Source organism: Gymnoscopelus braueri, assembly GCF_963280865.1.
Source record: "Gymnoscopelus braueri genome assembly, chromosome: 16".
Taxonomy (NCBI): Eukaryota; Metazoa; Chordata; class Actinopteri; order Myctophiformes; family Myctophidae; genus Gymnoscopelus; species Gymnoscopelus braueri.
In genome coordinates this window covers 37,606,816-37,628,271 of record NC_137616.1, presented here as the reverse complement: position 1 = coordinate 37,628,271, position 21,456 = coordinate 37,606,816, and the positions used below count along the sequence as shown (strand labels likewise).

The 21,456-nt window shown below is 41.8% G+C and overlaps 1 protein-coding gene across 2 annotated transcripts in view; it reads right to left on the bottom strand.

The window, feature by feature from the left end:
- Positions 1–8,673: 8,673 nt before the first annotated feature.
- klhl29 (kelch like family member 29) overlaps positions 8,674–21,456 on the bottom strand; it is a 356,868-nt gene continuing 344,085 nt past the window's right edge. For both annotated transcript variants that reach the window (XM_080452938.1, XM_080452939.1), the window contains 2 exons: positions 18,650–18,794; positions 8,674–9,439 (listed from right to left, as the gene is read on the bottom strand). In XM_080452938.1, the coding sequence (XP_080309064.1) occupies positions 9,256–9,439; positions 18,650–18,794 (329 nt within the window). In that variant the 3' untranslated portion in view covers positions 8,674–9,255. The remainder of the gene's footprint in view (positions 9,440–18,649; positions 18,795–21,456) is intronic.

Genomic DNA, 21,456 nt, shown 5'->3' with positions numbered 1-21,456 from the left:
GACCACAGCTGCTACAGTAATCCATGAGAGCTATGATTGGTTTTTGGATGGTTGTTCCTCTCCTCTCTGATAATATAATTTTGCATCATTTTGAGCCAGATAAAATTACTGCATTACTTTTATCATTGACTGTGTTTTCTGGTGATGTTTCTTAACATTCTTTCTTGATCCAGCACCCAACATGTTTTCATGTTATCTCATGTCATTATTTAGTTACAAGCTGTGGACAGTTAGGCTGCTGTTATTTTTTTCTGCCTCAACAAAATACTCAGTCATCTTTTACTTTAAAAGTGATTCTCATCTTTCTTGTGGGTCTCTAAATGTTTTTTATTTTTATTTATTAATATAATTATTAAACATGTTCTACTATTCATAAAAAAAAGTCTTTTTGTACATTTGAAATTACAAATAGAGCAAATGTTTGATTTGTTTGGGAAGTCTTTTCTTTTTTTGCTGATGTGCGTAGCGTTATGTGTAGCAGGTTCATTTGGCGTGTGAGGGGGTGGGAATAAAATGGGTTTTACAGGTCTCTCAGGTTCAACACGCAACACAAGCCCTTTGAATTTTTATATTTATTTCATTGTGCTGAAGTTTTATCTTTTACTGAAGTGGTCAGACTGTGGCATACTGGATGAGGTCAACGTCAGCTGGGCCCAATTTCATATCCTTAAACTGATCTAGTGGCCTCCGTGGAACAGAAAGCAGATTGGTTTACCTTAATACTTTGCTTTTGTTACTTTTGGTTCACCCTCTGCCAAAAGATTGATGCTTTAGGATTCTAACTACATTTGGAGTAAAAAAAGAAATGGGGGGTGGTGGTCAAATGTCATACATTGTGGGTCTTCCGTTTGTTAATAATTATGGCTTACATTTTTAGACAGTTTGGACTAACAACCAATTTTTGTCTGGTAGTTCAGGCTTAGTCCAGTATGCAGAAAGCTTTTTCAACCTTCCATCCTTCTCCAGTTTTTCACCTCTTTATTTTTTTTATTTTGACAGATTAACCTGCTAGTCTGTTGTTATTCATAGCTTTGTCATAGTTCTGTTCTTTTTTTAGGTTAATGTGTGCATTTAACACAACCCCTTCACATTTAACTGTTAATTTAGTGTAAGTTATATTTGAAAAGAACCATTTACTGTATTTCTAAAATAAACTGCTGTGATAAACTTGAATAAAGGTGCAAATTGTATTTTTATGTCCTTTTTCCCCCCCATAAATTCTTCAGCTGTGTTTTTAGGATTGGTGTGGAGTGGGCAGATAAAACATTTTGTCTGAAACTTAGGTGAACTTGGAACCGTAAAACTAAACTTAAATATTGAATGTCAGTATAATTTATTTAGTTTTGAACATTTTCATGGATGGATTAAATAAACCAGATATTGTGGCTGGGCCCGATCCTGAGTCCATGGCCTGAGACTGCCTCAGGGCCCCCCTGACCTATTGTCTCTGTCGGGTGGAAACCTCATATGTCCAAAACTGATACCTTTCAGGATTAAAATTTAAAAATTGCAAAAGTAGCAGATCTGCAAGCTCAAAACACGTCGCTTCGCGCCGCGTTTCGAGCCTGTTGATCGTGTGATCAAGTATGGTATTAATTTACGTTTAAGTTAGATAGGAGGAGATGGGAGGTTTCTGCCTAACACACAAATACATGCTAGTGCCCCAGCCTATACATACACTGAATGTACACTCCACACAACTGCCTGTCTATTTGCATTCATAGGAAACCGAACACATGTAATGTGATTTATATAATTAATGCTTTAGTAGATGGATTACAGGATTTACAAAACGCTGATCATTTCAAATTGGAATAGACGATTATATCCAACTCTCAATCCTGCACCTTCCCAATGACACATGAGGTATGGTGAGCAAGTCAATGTAAGAACCATATACTTTATGCCTATCTTATGTACATAAGAGTAAAATAATTTTGTTTGGGTTCCTCAGACATTGTAGCAGCAATAATATTAATAAATGTACAACAAGAATAGGGATATAAGAAAAAGAATCAAGGATATCAATCAAGATTGCAAGGTTTATTGTTTAGCGTTGTTCCTCTGCTGTCTACAGCATGTACTATTCGGGCAGAAACCAACGCTCAACGCTGTTGAACACTCTTTACATCTGTGTGTTGGTTAAAAAAATATTGAACCAATGAAAAGTATTAAAAAGCGCTTTTGACAAAACCTAACTCCATTGGATCCTCAAACTGTCGACCAAACCACCAAACTCCACCTCCTCTCCCCTGCGTAGCACACAGAGCTCAGAGCTGCTGCAGACTTTAACAAGGCAGGGTTTCTTCCCCCATAGTCTGTTAAAAGTGCTTATTATTGTAGGCCTATATAAGCAGTGTCATGAAGCATCGGGGCATTCATTCACACGTTGTGATGCATTGTGAGCTTGGAGATCCATTGTCAGCTGTTCTTATCGATGATGGACAAAGAAAGCATTGATAAGAACAGCTGACGATGTTCTTATCATTGTCAGCTGATAACTCCACTTGAGCTGGATTGGGGTAAGTGATGATAATATAATGACACATGCAAGTATCTGACAATATATAGTCACAATACCAACTCTGATGAGGCAGTATTCCCTTGTTTTAAAAAGATATGGTTTTCTTAATTTCCTGAAAAAAATATATTGTTTTTACATTTCCTGGAGAATGAACATTTTGGTGTTAGCTGGTTTCTGCCCGACAGAGATATTATTTATACCGGTACTGTTAATATTTATTTATTGATTCGTCCATTAATTTATACATTCCAGTGTTATAACAACATGTAGCCTATCTGTTTCGGTTGTTTTAAGGCACATTCATTTGGAGATTTAGGTGCCAATGTCATAAAGGTTACTCTGGGCTTGACAAACGATGTTTCCTCACAAAGATGAGGTGTGTGTGTGTGGGTGAGCGAGAGGATGAACTGATGCAGACCCAGGCCTTTTACAGGACAACAGATGGATTTGATTGGCGGAGGAGGAGTCAGAAGAAGAACAGGACCGACAAATGGGAAGGGAAACCACAATTGGTGGGGAAGGGACCAGCCCAGGTGATGGGTTGATCAGCAGAAGATGAGGTAATTGGTGACTGATCAACAGCAGATATTGAGGTAATTAGTGACTGGAGGTGCCTGCAGAGAGAGATAGAGAGACCGGGAGGACACAGAAACCCAGACACAACAAACACGAAATATAGTATAGAGTTTTTCAAGCTTTTTGACTCTTGATTTTTTTTTACGACACGTAGTATACTTTGTATGTTGTCATATTACATATAAAAAGTAGGAATTGAAAAAAATCCCCAAAAGGTACCACATCCAAAATTTCTAATCAATGGAGGACAAAGTACTCAAATTTATTTTTTATTGGCACACAACAATAAACGAACGCTTACATCATCCAAAGATTGTGAGGTCAAATCCTCCTGCTTCTTTATTGTGAAGCATGTTTTGAACACTAACATCCAGAACCTACACTTAAAAGCACTAAAAGAAACATGAGTAAATGTGTGGAGGTGCCATAGGGCAGCGGACAGTTGGTGGACACCTCTGTGGTCTTTGGCAAATAGGGCCACACGACGACCAGGGCCACAGGTTAAATTCCCATCAATGCAAGCAAGGCCACAGGCTCAAGTCCAGCCTAGGTGGTGGAGCAGTGTTGCTCCTTGCTGTTTCCAGACAGTAAAGTTGGGGGGTTATGGCACACAAAAAAACACCCACCTGAACCTTTATGTAACCCAGACTGTCAGAGTTAAGAGGGGGTCCTTGAAAATCGTGAGCAGGCGTTTTCTAAGACACAGTTGTTTAACTTCCTCAGTTGGATTGTTGACGTGGGTAGTCTGTTGATGTTTTCTACCTGAAGACACAGAGGACAACCCAGAGCTTTGAGGTTCACTCAAAGTTTCTCTGGCAACGTGGGATGATTGAGAAGACAGTGACTGGACTGAGATACCTTAATGCTAACTAACTGCTGTGACTGTTAGGGTGTATCCAGGAACATTAAGGGTAGGGTTAGTGATATTTTTTTGGTTCAAACTAAAAAAAAAAATGTTAAAAGGTTAAATCTCTTATATTCTGATAGTAATCATTGCTATAAAGTGTTTGTTCAGTAACAGGAGTCTCCCATCTCTCATCTCTTTAATGAACAGAAAATACATTTTCAGGTGGGTTGGCATTTTCAGCCAATCAGGAGAAGCTAAACTTTAATTTAGCTCACTGTGGAACCTGTTGTTTTGGATTGAACTTAATTAGTTTTCGGACTTTTAGGTAGGGGTGTGTGTGTTGTCTACATACAACTTCACTGCAACTATTTACAATTTGAAGATGGAGATGCTGATGTAGCCTGGCATGGCCAGACTAATATCACTGCATAGATATTAGTGTGGAAATCTCTGTCTGGAATCTGCATTTACAAGTGGCAGATTTAATATATATATTTGCATACTGGGCCCTGATTGGTGCCCCACAACTTCGGGGGCGGGGAAATCCAATCAAATCCAATCACAACCGAGCGGGGCCAGGCTTTTAATTTTTTTTTTTTTTTTTTTTTTTTGCCCTGGCAGATTCATCTGGTTTCCAGGCTAATGCTGATGGTACTACATAGCCGCAAGCAACTCTTAGATCCTATTTTTATTAACTGGAATCTTGAGTCCCATCTGATTGTATTAAACGACATTAAACTCACCAACATTACAGCTGTAGGGAAAGCTTGGATTATCCTCTTTCTATCAGCAAAGTTTTTGTTTGTAAAAATCCACCGTAGACATGTTATGGGCTACCTTTTGTCAATAAATTCCGTGCATGTGATTATTGTTTTCAAGTGTTGGAGTTTGGAAGTGCTCGTTTTCAATAACGCAACGTCCTGCTGCCGCATAATGTGCAATTTCGAAACAGGTGGTACGCAGGACCGCTGAGTGATTTGAGTAGCAAAAGTACTTTATTAAACAAGTTTTTTAGTTCTGGTTAATTAAAAGTGCTATAGTTTTGGTAGTCTAAAAAGACTAGAAAGATATTATGACAATAATGGCTATGAAATGTAATTAGATTACTAAGGCTAACTAAACATCTCTCTGTTTGCACTCAGATTTACACTTTAATTGAGAGCAGAGTCAAAATGTTCCAAAGGATGGTTCAATAACCTAAATCTCAGTTGTGTCATATGAACATCAGTGGGTATCTGTAGATTCAGTCACTATGTCAGGGTGTTTACTGAATATTTTCATCTTTCGACCTGCCACCTCTTCCTTCAACCTCAAATATGACCTCAAAAACAATAACAGTGTGAAAGGCCTGGTGGTGCGAGAGGAAAGGTGAGGTTTCACAATCTAAATTATTAGTTTATACGTTTTTTTTCTCCTATTGTTTTATATTATTAGTTTGATTTGACAACTTTTTTTTATTGAAGCAATGTTTCGTTTTTTTATTGTTTCCTTATTTTGATTGCAGTTTTTATATCGATTCACATTTGGGTTTTTTTGTTTGACATTTCTAGTTTGATTGCTTTACTTTTCATATTGAGTCGTGTGTGAGTTTTGAACTTCCAACCTTTTGATTAATCAACCCTCATCATCAGAGTGAATCTGTAGATTCAGTCATTCTGTCAGGGGGAGAGGTGTTTGATGTGAATTTCTATCTTTTGACCCGCCACCTCCCCCTTCAACTTCAAATATGACTTTGAACATTGTAACAGTGTGAAAGTCCTGGAGGTGCAAGAGAAAATGAGAGGGTTCACAAGCTGAAGAATGTACTTTTGAATCTTGGGCCAGGTGAATCTTTATTTTTGGTCTTTGTAAGGCGAGGAACATGGAGGTAGACCAGCAACCTCCTCACGGTCTCTTTTAGCTCAGGTAGGAGAGGGAGCAGCATCGTGGGACCCACCTCCAGAGGGAGGAGCTTAATAAATGAACATGTTAAGCAAAGTGTTGTTTTGTTATTTAAGCATTTTATTTTATGTGATTGACGATTACCTATAAACCTTTTATCTAACTTAGTTAAATATTTTTGGTTTTATTGAGGAACCTTTAACACATTTCATTTATTTGAGTTAAGGTGTTTTTTTCCCTGTTTTTGGTTTGGTAGGCTGTTTTTTATGGAGACATTTCTATAAACACGCTGGCATGGAAGATCGGAACGGAATACCTAACCTTGTAGAATTTAGATGGAGAGTGGAAATGTGAGTATAATGGTGGTATTGAACTCCAAACCTTATGCTTGTAAACCACTGACACAGCTCTCATGCCACAGAAGCATGAAAGATGCAAGAATGAAATACTTAACCTTGGAGAATTTAGATAGAGAGTGAACATTTTAAAATGTGTCTAGCAGCTTTACATGCAGCAGGACAATCATACACAAGGTGGATTTTGAACCAACTACCGCTGCAGTCTCTATTTAGTTAGTTCTGTATCTTACCACTCTACCACTCCACCATAATTCATAATTGATCAGTTGTCTTGGGGGCTCTTCACTGAAAGATTAGAGCTAGGTACAAACTTGGGGAAAAAAACCTAAGTTGTAAACCAAGAATCTTTAGTTTTCAAAGCAGACTGAACTCATGCATGACTTTTGTGACAACTGATTACTTAGCACTTGGAGTTAACTTGCACACAGTGACAATCTTACAAAAAGTCAAACTGAGAGTTTGACCTGATGAAGAGCCTTGGCTCGAAACGTTGTCAATAAATTTACATTGGAGCAGACGAGTGTGCGGGTTTATTCTTTTTCTTCATAAACGTATTGATGCCATAAATATTTAAAGAAGACACTATGTTAACAAGAATAGTTTAGCCTATTATTTGACTGTGAAGGCTGTGAACTTTTTACCTCGAACAGGATTTACAAAACACAGATAATGTGTTATGGGAATAGATAGGACATACAAAATGCTCGCTTCAAATTCTATCAAAATCCCACGCACTCCATCAACAGCTCTGCTGTTCATAAAATGTACCTCTGTATGAGGGGTCATTTTGGTTCGCCTTCTGACATTAAAAGGGTTTCAGTTGGCCCTTACCTTTGGGCTCCTTTGATCCACCGCAATCAAAATCAAAGGTTAGCTGATCTGTAGAGCCTGTCATAAAACAGTTGCCTTGGACTGTTGACAATCAAGTCACTTTACAAACTGCCCCTCTGTCCTCTCTAGTGTCACCAGTGCTTTTAACAAGCGAATGACCATACAGGACCATTTTCTGTGGTCTGTGTGCAGTGGTCTGTGGGGTGTAAGATGCTGAATCTTACCTTTTTTCCAGCAACTTACCTGAGCACGTCTGTTTTCAGAAGTGGTTTGTCATTCCTATCAAGTGAAGAAAAAAGGAATGTCTGCAGACGAAAAACTGCTCTCCCGTCTTTTCGCCCATACAGGGCTTCATCAAGAGCAGTGTATCGAGTGCGGACATTCCTTTTTTCTTCACATCACAATTTTTTTCTTCACTTGATTATTTTCGGGTCCAGCACCGTATCTAAATAACTGTGGGGATGTGCATATCCTACCTTTTTTCATAGTCATTCCTACGTATCAAACATTCTTCATTTTCAAAACATTTGACATCTATACAAAGAAAGACTCTGACAATTGGATCATATTTTTTGGTATATGTATTATGTTTCAATAATAATAATTGTTAATCTCTCCTTTTGTTGGGTACAGATTTACAGACAAACCAGTTTTTAAACCCAAACTATCAGTCAGTTTTTTGTTTTGTTTTTCTAAAAACATTTATACAGAATCACCTTCAAGTTGTAAAATATACATATTTCCTTCCCTGTATTTACAGATTGCTGACCCAACAACGTATCTGTCTGTGGGTCTGCCATGAAACACACGTTGTACAAAACAAAAGGATGAAAAGATAGAAAGTGATGCTGGGGGGAGAGAGAGAGAGAGAGAGAGAAAGAGAGAGAGAGAGAGAGAACAAACGTAGAATAAAGGAGGACATCTCGGATCATATGAGAGTCATAAAATAGTTATTGTGCTTTTTGCCGGAGCAGCTGTCCCACCAGAAAGTATCTGTTATCTTCATTGTGAAGAGGATTTCCGTCCCTCTCTTCACTCCAGTGCCGTGGTCTGTCCCCCCGGAGACGCTCAGTAGGACGTCCAGTTCAAGGGAAAACATTAAGCCGGTTTGTAACGGCAGGACCCCGTCATTCAACCTCACCCGTCCAGATGCTATCCCCATCATGATGCTGCAGGCTGTGACCTTACACAACCCAGATTATGATGGATTTTCAACGTTTAGCCTGTAATTAAATGTTTAAGACCTGGGTCACGCAGAATTCAAAAAAACCTTTAAGTGTTTTTCTTTCTTCTTCTTTTTGCTGTTCATTGCTGTGTGAATCCTACCTCTGTAAGAGGTTTTAAAGTATAGGGGGGGAAAAAATCTAATACTCCACCTGTAAAGAGGAAGCAAAGTCTTGCACTCTTCGCACTCGTGTGTGTGTGTGTGTGTGTGTGTGTGTGTGTGTGTGTGTGTGTGTGTGTGTGTGTGTGTGTGTGTGTGTGTGTGTGTGTGTGTGTGTGTGTGTGTGTGTGTGTGTGTGTGTGTGTATGTGTGCGTGTGCGTGTGCGTGTGTGAGTGTGTGTGTGTGCGTGTGTGTTTGTGTGTGCGGCGCACACGCACGCCGTGCTCTCCATGTCTCTGCAGTATACAGACATTCACTACCCCCTCCTGGCCTGTAGATGTCACTACTGAGAAAGACACGGCAAGCCCTGCTCCTCTCTGCTTGAACACCTACCAAACAGAAATAATCACATCGAAAGACAACGACCAGAGCTGTGATGGCTTACATTGGACCGTGAAAGCATATAGAAAAAAAAACTAGAAAAAAAACGAATAAAAGTAGAGGGTGAGCTTATTCATACTCGATGCGGGGGAAAGAGACAAGACGTGAAAACATGGACAAACTAATCATTCTATGTATGTAAAGAGTCCCTGTGCCGGGTCAGATGAATGGTGGGGGGTTTAAACTTGCTAAACATGAGCTAAACATGACACGTACAGTACTGGAGTTGAGGCACCGTTTGCTTGACATGGCTGGAGTGATCTAGCATGTGTACATTCTGCACAGGGCGGGGTGGGGTGTGGGTAATAGGTAACAATTGGACGGATGCTGGCATCGGGTCCGTTCAGGGAGGATGTCATTGGTCATCTGCCCATCGGAGCGTCCCTCAGAACTGGACCCCAAAGTGTTTTTTTGTTGTTGTTGTTACTGTTGTTTCCTGTCTGATCCAGTCCGATCCGGTGCCGGCTGGTGTCAGCCGCTCTGGATGTACTTCTTGATGACCACACAGCCATGCCTGAAAAGCGGGCAGGGCAGCGACTGCACGAGCGTCCAACTGTTGCTGCAGGGGTCAAAGGTCTCCATGTTGCCTAGCGCCGGGCCCTCGCTGCTCACAACGCCTCCTGTGGCGTAGATCTTTCCGTCTAGGATCACGGCGCTGCACACACACACACACACGCACACGCACGCACACACACACACACACACACGCACACAACAATTTTTCCTTGAGTAAAAGTAGCAATACCACAATATAAAAATACTACGATACAAGTAAAAGGCCTGTATTCAAAAATGTTATTGAGTAAAAGTACAAAAGTATTGGCATCAAACTATACTTAAAGTAGCAAAGTAAAAGTACATTTTTTTTTAAATAGCTGATCTACATGCTCACAATGTGCCACATAACGAAGCGTTGTGAGCTTGTAGATCAGCTGTTTCCGAATAGCCGAAGTATAAAATAGTGTATAATTAATTAATGCATGTTTTGTAATAATAATCTAAATCTGCCAAGTAACTAGTGAATAAAGTTGTCAAATAATTGTAGTGGAGTAAAAAAGTACTATATTTGCCTCTGAGATGTAGTGGAGTAGTACAACATTTTGAAAAATGTAAATATACTCAAGTAAAGTTAAAGGTACCTAAAGATTTTACTTAAGTACAGTACTGGAGTAAATGTACTTAGTTACTTTCCACCACTGTTTGCCATTCATACACTTCCTTTCAAAGCTTTTACAAGTGAGAGTTACACTGACTTACATGTGTCTAGACTGGACAACATGATACTGATCATTACTAACCATGATACTGACATGATACTGACCACTACAAACCATGATACTGACATGATACTGACCACTACTAACCATGATACTGACATGATACTGACCACTACTAACCATGATACTGACATGATACTGACCATGACTAACCATGATACTGACATGATACTGACCACTACTAACCATGATACTGACATGATACTGACCACTACTAACCATGATACTGACATGATACTGACCATGACTAACCATGATACTGACCACTACTAACCATGACTAACCATGATACTGACCATGACTAACCATGATACTGACCACTACTAACCATGATACTGATCACTACTAACCATGATACTGATCACTACTAACCATGATGCTGACCATGATACTGACACGATACTGTCATGATACTGACCATGACTAACCATGAAACTGACATGATACTGACCATGATACTGACATGATACTGACTAGGGATGGGAAGATATGACATTTTCATGTCACGATCATTGTGACCAAAATAATTGCGATTTACGATATTATCACGATAATGTAAATATGCTTAAAAATCTTAAAATGTCACTTTGTATATCTTAGATATCGTAGAGGGGGGGGGGGGGGAGATGAAGATGATTCGATATTCTAGAAAGACAGGAACTGACCATGTCCTTGTTTATGACTCTTAACAGCTGCTGGGTAGAAGCTCTTCCTGAGCATTGAGCCTCAAACTCTTACCAGTCCACAAACACTCTGTTTCCAGAGGTGTTGCCTTTCTATATCTCTGCATATCTGTCTGTGTGTCTTTATCTCAATATGCCCAAATATGGATGACTGATGTCATAGTACTGGTGTCATACTGACAAAACACATCTTATTATTAGCACATTTCATCTTATAGATTTTGCTAAAATGGCCATTCACTTTGAGTAACGTCATTTGCTATTCCATAATAATGATGTCATCAAGGAATGACATCACACCATCGTCATCACATTCAACATAATTGTCCTTTTAAATGTTTTTATTGTATTTCCCAACACAACACCATTCAGCAACTGTTACCAACACATTGCCTTGCCTTCTAACCTCTTCTGTAAATTAGTTGCACTGATTCACAGTGGTGCTGGTGTGTGAAATGTTTCACTGGACGATACATCTGAAAGTAGGACATGGGCTTTCCTGGCCGGCTGCTGTGGTAGTCGGACACAAGCTGTACTCTTTTGGAGGTTACGGTAACAGTCATTATATTGATGTCCACATCTTCAACACACTGTCTTTACGCTGGATGAAGTTGACCACAGTGAAAACTGGAGGAAGAGAACATCACCTTGAGGTTCCCTGCGTGCTCTGGGGCCACACAGCTGTTCTGGTAGAAGATATTGTCTACATCTGGGGGGGATATCCTTACTGTAACGTGCTTTATTCATTTGATGTTGACAACCACAGATGGTCCAAACCCAATATTTCTGATACCGTTCCAGAGGGGAGGAGCTACCACTCAGCCTGTGTCTTGAGGAAGGTCATGTATATTTATGGAGGAATCACACAGCTGACTGGACGCACTAATGACATCTACAAGTTGGACACCACCACAATGGTCTGGTCTTTAATTAACACCAGAGGAACTCCTGCACCTGTTTCATCATATCACTCTGCCACTATCATCGGGACAAAGATGTTTGTATTTGTGGGCAGGGGGAACCAGTGGGACGTCTACAACAACAAGGTCAGAGTGTTTGACACAGAGACCAACTGCTGGCTGAGCACACCTTCTGCACAGCTTCTTCCGGAAAGATGCGGGGGTCATTCAGCCTTTGCCTACAATGGAGAGCTGTACATATTTGGCAGCAGCAACTCGAAGCAATTCTTCAATGATCTGAGGAAATTCAATCCACAGACCCACTCATGGAAGAAGGTTGAGCCCAAAGGGAAAGCCCCGTGTAGGATGACTTGGATGTGGGGATGTTGCATGGTGGGAGATCGTATCATCCTCTTTGGAGGACACAACACACTTGATTACCTATATATCTTAGATTTAAATCCTAATCTGAAGATGTTATGCAAACTAGCAGTTATTCAGTACGGTGTGGAGCAGTCTGAACTCACACATGACATCAGGTGGGAACTGGCAGCCATGACCAACAATAACTGAAAACCTAACATAGCCCTATAAAAAGAGAAACAAACTGTGATCCCATTTAAATAAATAAATAAACAAACAAACAAACAAACAAACAAACAAACTGCAAGTGGCAACGGGGTCGAAGCATATCAGAGAAAGATGATGAAGAGGAAGATGATGGCCCTCAGGAGAAAATGCAGACGAAGAGGAAACATAAAAACATCATGTGGTTCACAGTGACATGTGTAGACCAAGGACCAGTGGAGATTATATCCAGAGCTAAGTGGATGATGTGGGAAGACGGATTCTCTGCTGGAACTGTTACCTCCACGAACCTCTGGATAAGTGGATGAAGATGGATGGCTGGATGGATGGATGGATGGATGGATGGATGGCTGGATGGATGATGGATGGATGGCTGGATGGATGATGGATGGATGGATTCACCAAATTAACACGTTGCCTGCCATGGACGCATAAAGTCGTTCTATTAAATAGTCCACTTGCCTGCCAAGACGCATAAAGTCGTTCTATTATCTTCTTTTTTTTTTTTTTTTGCACAATCTAGCTTCCACTGAGTTTCAAAGATACTCGGATTAAGGTAATTACGCTGGCAAGGGGATAAAAAACTATGTTTAATATCTTGGCAGGTAATGTTAAGACTAGAGAGAGGGGCGTGTCTATACAATGAATATATATATATAATATCTAAATACTGAATCAAGCAACTGTCCGGGGTGCTCCCAAAAGCCTGATAATTTTCGCGATAATTACAGTACCCCGCGATACTGTTATCGTGGACATTTTTTAATCGCGATATACGATAATATCGTATATCGTCCCATGCCTAATACTGACCATGATACTGACCATGATACTGACATGATACTGTCATGATACTGACCATAATACTGACCATGAAACTGACCATGATACTGACCATGATACTGACCATGAAACTGACATGATACTGACATGATACTGACCATGAAACTGACATGATACTGACATGATACTGACCATGATACTGACCATGAAACTGACATGATACTGTCATGATACTGACCATGAAACTGACATGATACTGTCATGATACTGACCATGATACTGACCATGACTAATCATGATACTGACATGATACTGACCATGATACTGACCATGACTAACCATGATACTGACCATGATACTGACCATGACTAACCATGATACTGACCATGATACTGACCATGATACTGACCATGATACTGACCATACTGACCATGATACTGACCATGACTAACCATGATACTGACCATGACTAACCATGATACTGACCATGACTAACCATGATACTGTCATGATACTGACATATAATTGATACTCACTAATGTTCATTATAAGATGGCACCATTTCTGTCTGCTCGCAGCTGTGTCTCATTAGTGGGCTGTGGACAGTTCAGAAACCTGCCTACCAGTGACATCATCATCATTGATGGGGATTCCAAGCTAATAGAATCTACAGACGTTCTCTTCCAGGGAAGTTAGCAAGCTGAAATAGAAGCCATTCTTCTTGCATTCATAAAATAAAATAGTTTGAAATGACCAATCCTGCTATAACCATGTCACTGGTAGGCAGGACCCATAATTGCCCACAGCCCTGCTGTAACATGAGCCACAGCGGGGTTTAGTATTATTATTTAGTACATAAAAGGAAAAAGGACACATGAATGTTGTGGTGGCATTTTGAAGAGAGGTGTGAGGGAGGTCACCAGCTCAGGTCACCTCTTTTATCATTATGGACGCACAATGATTGGTAATTAATTACCAGAAGATAAGTAGTGAAAAGTAAAGGTCTGAGAGTGACAATGATTGGTAATTAATTACCAGAAGATAAGTAGAGAAAAGTAAAGGTCTGACAGTGACGTCAATACCGAAACGTGACTCAAGCATCTGTGACTCAAGCAGAGAATATAATTGCTATTACAACTGCTAACAACAACAACAACAACGCCAGACAACACCTCACACTTCAGCGAAAGGTAATGACTATGTGCCGACCGACGTGCAGAGAGCCGGTATTACTTCAATTTAGGAAATCTCACAAACGCCCAACGAGGCCATTTTCCGAGATGGGGTAAAAGAAAATAATTAGAATTCCCTCCTGTGCAGGGAGGTAAAACAAAAGCCCAAAGAAACAAACAAATGGGAAATAGGCAAACATCTACAAATGTGCTCAATTTGATTTTAGAAACAAGAAACGTCAGTCTGTGTGTGCAGGAAGGATTAAAACTTTGGCTGTAAGCTGATTAGGGCTTTGTGCCGCTACTGGGGTTTGGGACAACTTTGGCGCGATCCGTATTTACATAAGGTGAAAATGCACGCACGTATAAACACTCACAGAGCGAATGGTGCCCAGTCTAACTAGCACGCAATGCTGATAAAAAAAACCCACTCGATTATTGTATAAAAGACAAAATCTACACGCAGGGGCAAAACAAAAAGCACAGTTGATTCCAAGAGGAAAACATCAGTGGGTGTGCTGTTGCAGATAAACAGAGGGTAGGTACTGACCTACAGCGCACTGGACAGCCTGTTCTGACTTCAACCACAGGCACCACCTGCAGGTGGGCTTCATCAGTTCGGCTCCACGGGAGCATAGAGTGTGGTCCATTATCCTGAGTGTTGGCGTGTGTGGATGTTGCCGTGTGCGTGTTGTTTTTCATTATGTCTGCCTCTCTGAGTCTGTGTGTGTATTTGATTCTCTCTATCTACTCTCTGCCCCCCCTCCCCTCCCCTCCCCTCCTCCGCATGGTGTGTGTGCGTGCGTGCGTGCGTGCGTGCGTGCGTGCGTGCGTGCGTGCGTGCGTGCGTGCGTGCGTGCGTGCGTGCGTGCGTGCGTGCGTGCGTGCACCAGACTTAGTTAAATGTAGCGGAACAGGCTGCCTGTGCCTGGCATGTGCCGGAGTAGTTTATCAATAATCCTGACAGTATGATTTATGTTATACATTCTGAAACATACAATCACTGTGCCTCCAACAGCCTCCCAAATGTATTTGTGAATGGCTCCTCTCTCTGCTGATGCTTTTACAAAAAGGGCTCTGGCCTAGAAAAACCACAGTGTGTTCATTATCCAGTAAGCTGCACTCCTCGCTGGCACACATTGACTGCGGCGGGGTGGCAGAGCTCACAAATGGACTCAACACTCCCGCTGCACGACTCCCAACATGTTGTACTTCTCATTTCCAGCCATCGTGGTTTACAGGGTTCCAGGGCAGAGCATCATTAAATGGAGATGGAGCATTCACCACAAGTAGGTCATCCAAAATACCACATCATACATTATGTGATTAAAAGAAGAAGTCAAGGCTGTCGAGTCATAATGTTGCATGCTGTAAAATGTCAACGTATACCATATTGTTATCAAAAACATCACACTACATAACTACACCAAACAATGCCATATTTTACTGTTCCAAAGAAAGCCAGTGTTCAAAAACAACAACAACAACGACAAAACAACAACTATGAAACGTTCAACTTTCAACCCGGTGTCTCTATTTTGGGCATATCATTATAGCCACGAAATAGCAGATGTACAAGCTCGTAGATTGATTATTTTCAAAATAGGGCTTAAGTGGACAACTATACAATACATATGAAAATGTGCCATTCTATCCACCGCCTGTACGACCACAGCTCACCAGTGTCATCATCTCATACAGTAGTACAGCATTCCCTCTCGTATATTATGACTATACTGTCATCAACACATAAGAAAGTGGCAACTGAACAGGCCTCATCACCCCAGGTGGGGCGCGTGGTCCTGGGGGTTTGCAGGAGGTTGGCATCACCAGACCTGTGGGATCAGGAGGAGGCATGACGGTGGGTGGAGGAGGTTGGAGAGGTAAGGGGGTGAGCTAGGTAGGTCGTTCAGGGAGAGTAGGTAAAGTTTGACTATTCTGTGTTTGACAGGGCACGAGTGAAATTCTGTAGAGGATGAGGAGGAGGGGAACAAGCACCAAACCGTGGGGGACACCGTATAGGTGACTGGGGCAGTGGAGGATTTTCAGTTGTTGATAGAGATTAATTGATGTTGGTGAGAGAGAGCTATATTTTCAGTCAGGAAAGGGCACGCCGAGGGAGGACTGGAGGCGTGTGATGAGGATGGAGTGGCTGATGGTGTGGAACGCGGTGCTGAGGTCAAGGAGGAAAAGGATGCGTAGAGGAAACCAGAGTCAGCAGAGAAGAGAATGTCATTGGTGACTTGCAGCAGAGCTGTTTCCGTACAGTTTTTGGGATGGAAGCCAGATTGGAGAGGTTCGCGGAGGTTATTGTTAACTCACAGCGCAGGTGTGAGATGGGAGGCAACAGCTCGTTCTAGGATTTTTGAGAGGAGGGAGAGGTTGGAGGTGGGCCATTGAACGTCATCGCACCCAACGCCTAAACTACTCTGCCGACAGCATACAGCTCTCACACACTTTCCAACTCGTAGAGTTTTGTATTTTTCCATTTTTTATTGTCGACATAATTTGTAGAAAAACCCATTCATTGTTTTGCCGCAGGATGCGACCACAAGTCGTCGAATCGAAGTAGCTTGATGTGTCCCAGTGAAGGCTCTGGGTTTGTGCCATGAGGTAAACGTACAATGATTTCCATGTCAATACCATACTTAATGGCACATGGTCACTGTGAAACATTAATGGTGCATAGATTCATTACCCCGAGACAGACAAATCACTACCTTATTCACTGGAATAGATTAAAGCTGACAGTATCCAAGAACTCGTTTATTTTTGCCTTTGTTTAGTAGATTAAAGGTGCTGTAATGGATCTCCTGACTTGTACACACTTTTTTTTACGGATTTATTTTTACACCTTTATTGACAGGACAGTAGGCTCCCAGGAAATGGGGAGAGAGAGAGATAGGGAGTGACATGCAGCAAAGGCTGCCGGAATCGGGAGTCGAACCCGCGACGCGCTGTCAGGCTACACTGAGCCTCGGTGCCTGGACCTCTACGCCAGCGGTCCAGGCCAACTTGTACACACTTTTAACCGTTGATATATTGACTATTGACAATTTTTAAACATTGATAATGGAGGGGAAAGTCCCTCTTATGAGTTTGAAGTTACAATATTATTGGGTCTGAATATACTCCTTGCCTAAAGAATTTCTTTCAACTAAGTTAGGCCATGTGCCAATAGACTACAGTTTATTACAAAAATGATTGCTTCACATATTGCAATTTTTCTTAATGCTACACTGTTTGATGATTATTATGCAATAACTGTACGGTAAAGTTTACCACTATGAATGTAGTTTGTCTGCAGTTTAAGCAGTATGAAATGTAAACATGTAACTGAAGCCAGTACCAAATGAAATCATATTGAACATGAAAAAAATAATGGACTTAACATCATAATCTTGCAATTAGGCATACTGTAGTACAGCCGAAATTGTGGGAGAATTATAATAATTATTGATTTTGCGTGCACCCTGATATTTGTGAACTCGTTGTTGCAGTGTGTGTGTGCTCTCATGTGTGAGGGTACAGTATAACTTCCACCGAATGAATATTGTATATCTTCACTGTTTCCCCCAGACGAGCAGACAGGAAGCCCAAGGCCCACTACCGCATTTGTACCTGTCATTTTCTGTCAGGGGATAAAAAATAAAAAATAAATCCAGTTTTATTTGTAGCCACAAATTATGTCCCCAGTGAAGATCAGTCCTACTGCCTGCATGAGGAAAACACTGATGGGAATGAAAGCGGTCCCCTGGCCATGGACGGAGAGGAGGAAGGAGCTACATAGCTTATTACTGATAAGGAAGAGGGAAAGCCACTATCTAACACTCCCGGAATGCATCTACAAATGTCTTCTAAATCCTAACAGTTTTCTGAAAACCGTATGTTTTATGTTTAATATCAGTGGTGCTCCTTTTCATGAGAAAGACCACCCAACATTATATGTATTTGGTCGCGGACCCCCATCTGAAAATACTTTGTTCCAGGGACCCCCAGAAGCAAAGGTTTGAGAACTAAAAATAGCATATCTACAAGCTCATAGCGCGGCTATGAGCTTGTATATATGCTATTTTTTAATAGCCAAAGTATACAATAATGGTTATAGCTAAAATCTAAAATGACACAAATACGCTCCCGGTATTAATGGCTTAAAATAAACATGCTCTGTAAATGCTCGCGGCCCACCCATCTGACCGTGAACGCTTTCAAAACATTTTAGGTTGGCGCCCTGGTCCCGAAAAGGTTGAGAACCACTGCAGTAGAGTCCTCAATAGATGAATGGAGAACGAAGGAAATAGCAGATCGACAAGCTCACGACACGTTGTGAGCTTGTCGATCGGCTATTTTCAGCCAAAGCTTTCTCCACAATAACAGAAAACATATAGAGCCCTGAGGTACTCCGGTAAACCATATATATAGGGTTTAAGTGGCTAACTTGGCTCCTGAACCTCATTCTTTACCTGCAGAACTGCCTGGAGTGGTTCATGTTGGGCCCGGCCTTGATGTTGCCCTTGTTGGGGTCATAGATGATGGTGGCCCTCGCATAGGCACCTCCCAGGATGAAGATGAATCCATTTAGACTCACCGCAGGTGCGTACTTGTTATCTAGTTAGAGGAACAAGAAGGAGCGAAGGAGAACGAGAGGGAGAGAGAGAGAGAGAGAGAGAGAGAGAGAGAGAGAGAGAGAGAGAGAGGGAGAGAGAGAGAGAGAGAGAGAGAGAGGGACAAAGAGACAGTGGGAGAAAGAACGAAAGAGAGGCTTGATCACAAGGAAAAGGAAGTCTCCCTCATGGCGGACATTTCCATTGTCCATAATGGCATCATTTTGTTTTTTTCGTTGTCGCTCTGGTCCCCTAGCCGCACACAAAAATAAAGAAAATACCATCTACAGTTCTCATCAGGTTATAGGCCATGTCAGTGGTGGAGATGTGGGTTGCTTTGGAGAATGGGAGAATTTCACCACCATTGGAGAACCAATGAAAATGCTGCTGACTTCATAAATCAGCAGGGCTTTATTGGGTTGTGCTTCAAACTGCGTTTGGGCTTGGCTGGGATATAAAAGAGTTACCTAAGTCTCCAATAATTTACAATCGGATTACTCCCTATGGCACCACTGTAGTTTTCACAAAGAAGGAAAAGAAAAGAAAACACATATGCACATATGCACGCACGCACGCACGCACACGCACACACACACACACACACACACACACACACACACACACACTACAAGACGTATGTGCATGTATTGGAAATGCATGAGGGAAGAGCGGGGATATTGCGTTCTGTGCATACGGTATAATTCAATCTGATACAGTATATAGGATGCCAGTGAACAGAGGCAGTGAAGCATCACCACGGCGGAATAATAGATGATGGAGAAACAAAAGGAAAACAGCCGTTTCGCGTTTCAAAACGCCAACCGACAGAGGAAGAAGCTCACGTGGCTCGCTCGCTCGCTCGTGAGCAGGCAGGCGGGGTGGGGGTGCCCCATCGTGCGGGGAGACTGTATTTCAAAAAACTTTTGCGGCAACGGCTCCCTCAGCTCCGACTTTGCAGCTGGCCAATTTACCAGCGACATGAATAATGCACCCGCGCGCGCTGCAGCGTGAGCAGGCTCCGTCTTTGTTTTTATGTCACCTACGACGTATATACGTCTCTCAGTTTGATCCCCGAGAACACGGAGGGAATGAGTGAGCAAAGAGCCCCAGTGCGTCTAATGGCTTTGTAGTGTAAGCCCTTAACCCATTGGATCCGGGAACGAATCTACAAAATGTCTTGTAGATGGGTTTCTGAAAAACCTATATGTTGCTATATCAGTGGTTCTCAAACTTTTTCATGTCAAGGACCCCCAAAATGATATGTATTTAGCCTCGGACCCCCCCCCCCCCCTCATCTCAAAACATTTAGTTCCAGGGACCCCCCAGAAGCAAAAATTTGAGTTAAAAAAGTTCGCTTTAAGAATATATATATTCATTTTTTAATAGCCAAAGAAATCTAAAATGACACACCTATGCGTTCCCGGATTGAATGGGTTAAACTCTCTCACTTGTAATGTACCCGCAACCCCCCCCCCCCTCTCTATCTCTCTATCTCTCTCTCTCTCTGTCAGAGCAGTGATGTGGTTAATGAACAGGTCAACTCCAGTGTGAGGTGTCTCTGCTACGCTCCCCTCCACTCGGGGAGATACGGGGTGGCTGTCGATGGAGATAAGAAACTCAGGAACAGGTGCAACCACCACGAACCACTAAGTACAAACAGTATTGAAAGGCTATGTTGCAATTGATTGAACTTCCATTCCTTATTTATCTTCCTCCCACCTCTCTCTCCTCAAGGGAAAAAAACAGGCATTATTTCTTTATTTTGTCCCTTTAAGTTTATCTATAGTACACAGGAAATACACTCGTGCACACACACAAAACAAAGCCTCCAGTGCTTGCCCTTTCCCTGTATTTTTTTTGTATTTATTTCATTTTTTAACTTTATTTCAGATCAGTGTGAGACAGGAAACCAAGGGTAGAGAGAAGAGGGACATACAAGAAAAGAAGAGATCGGATTCGATCCCGTGTCACTAGGATCGCTAAAAGGCCACCAGGCATCCCTACTTCGCCATGTCTTGCGAGTGTGTGCACGCATGCATAGAAATCCCACGTCTATAACACATTGTTCGTGTACTATAGACTCAGAACACTTTCAATTGTGCCTGCTCGTCTCCTGAGGTCGAATAAGAGGACTATTCTCAAAGGAAAACAACGCTGTCTCCTTCCCCCGTAGAAACTCATGGCAGAATAGCAGCGCTCGCTCGCGAGAGGCTCTGTACAGACAAAACCTTATTCCGTTTGTCTGGCGGGTCTCAGAGGACCATTATACATATTTCTTACCATTTTGCGCTCTTTGTCCCCTGGCTCTTTGCTAGCTTCAACGAGCAGCAGCAGCAACCGGCAGGAAAATCAAGACGACATATGCTGCGTTTGCCTACAGCGCCACATAGAGCGGTCACATGTTTGAGCTGTCGTATACTATGGGCACACGCATGTACACACACACCCATACATACTGAAACACAAACACACTCTCTTTAGTTACAACAAGTAGGCCTAGTTCCCTCTACACCGACTCTCCGAAAATAGCCGATCGCAACGCCTCGCAGCGCAAGACCTTGTGAGCTTGTAGATCTGCAATTTTCGGCTAATGTGGCATTATTAATGTAAAAAATGTACCATGTTCAGCTTCAACAATTATTTCATGGCAAGGCATTGTGAGCTTG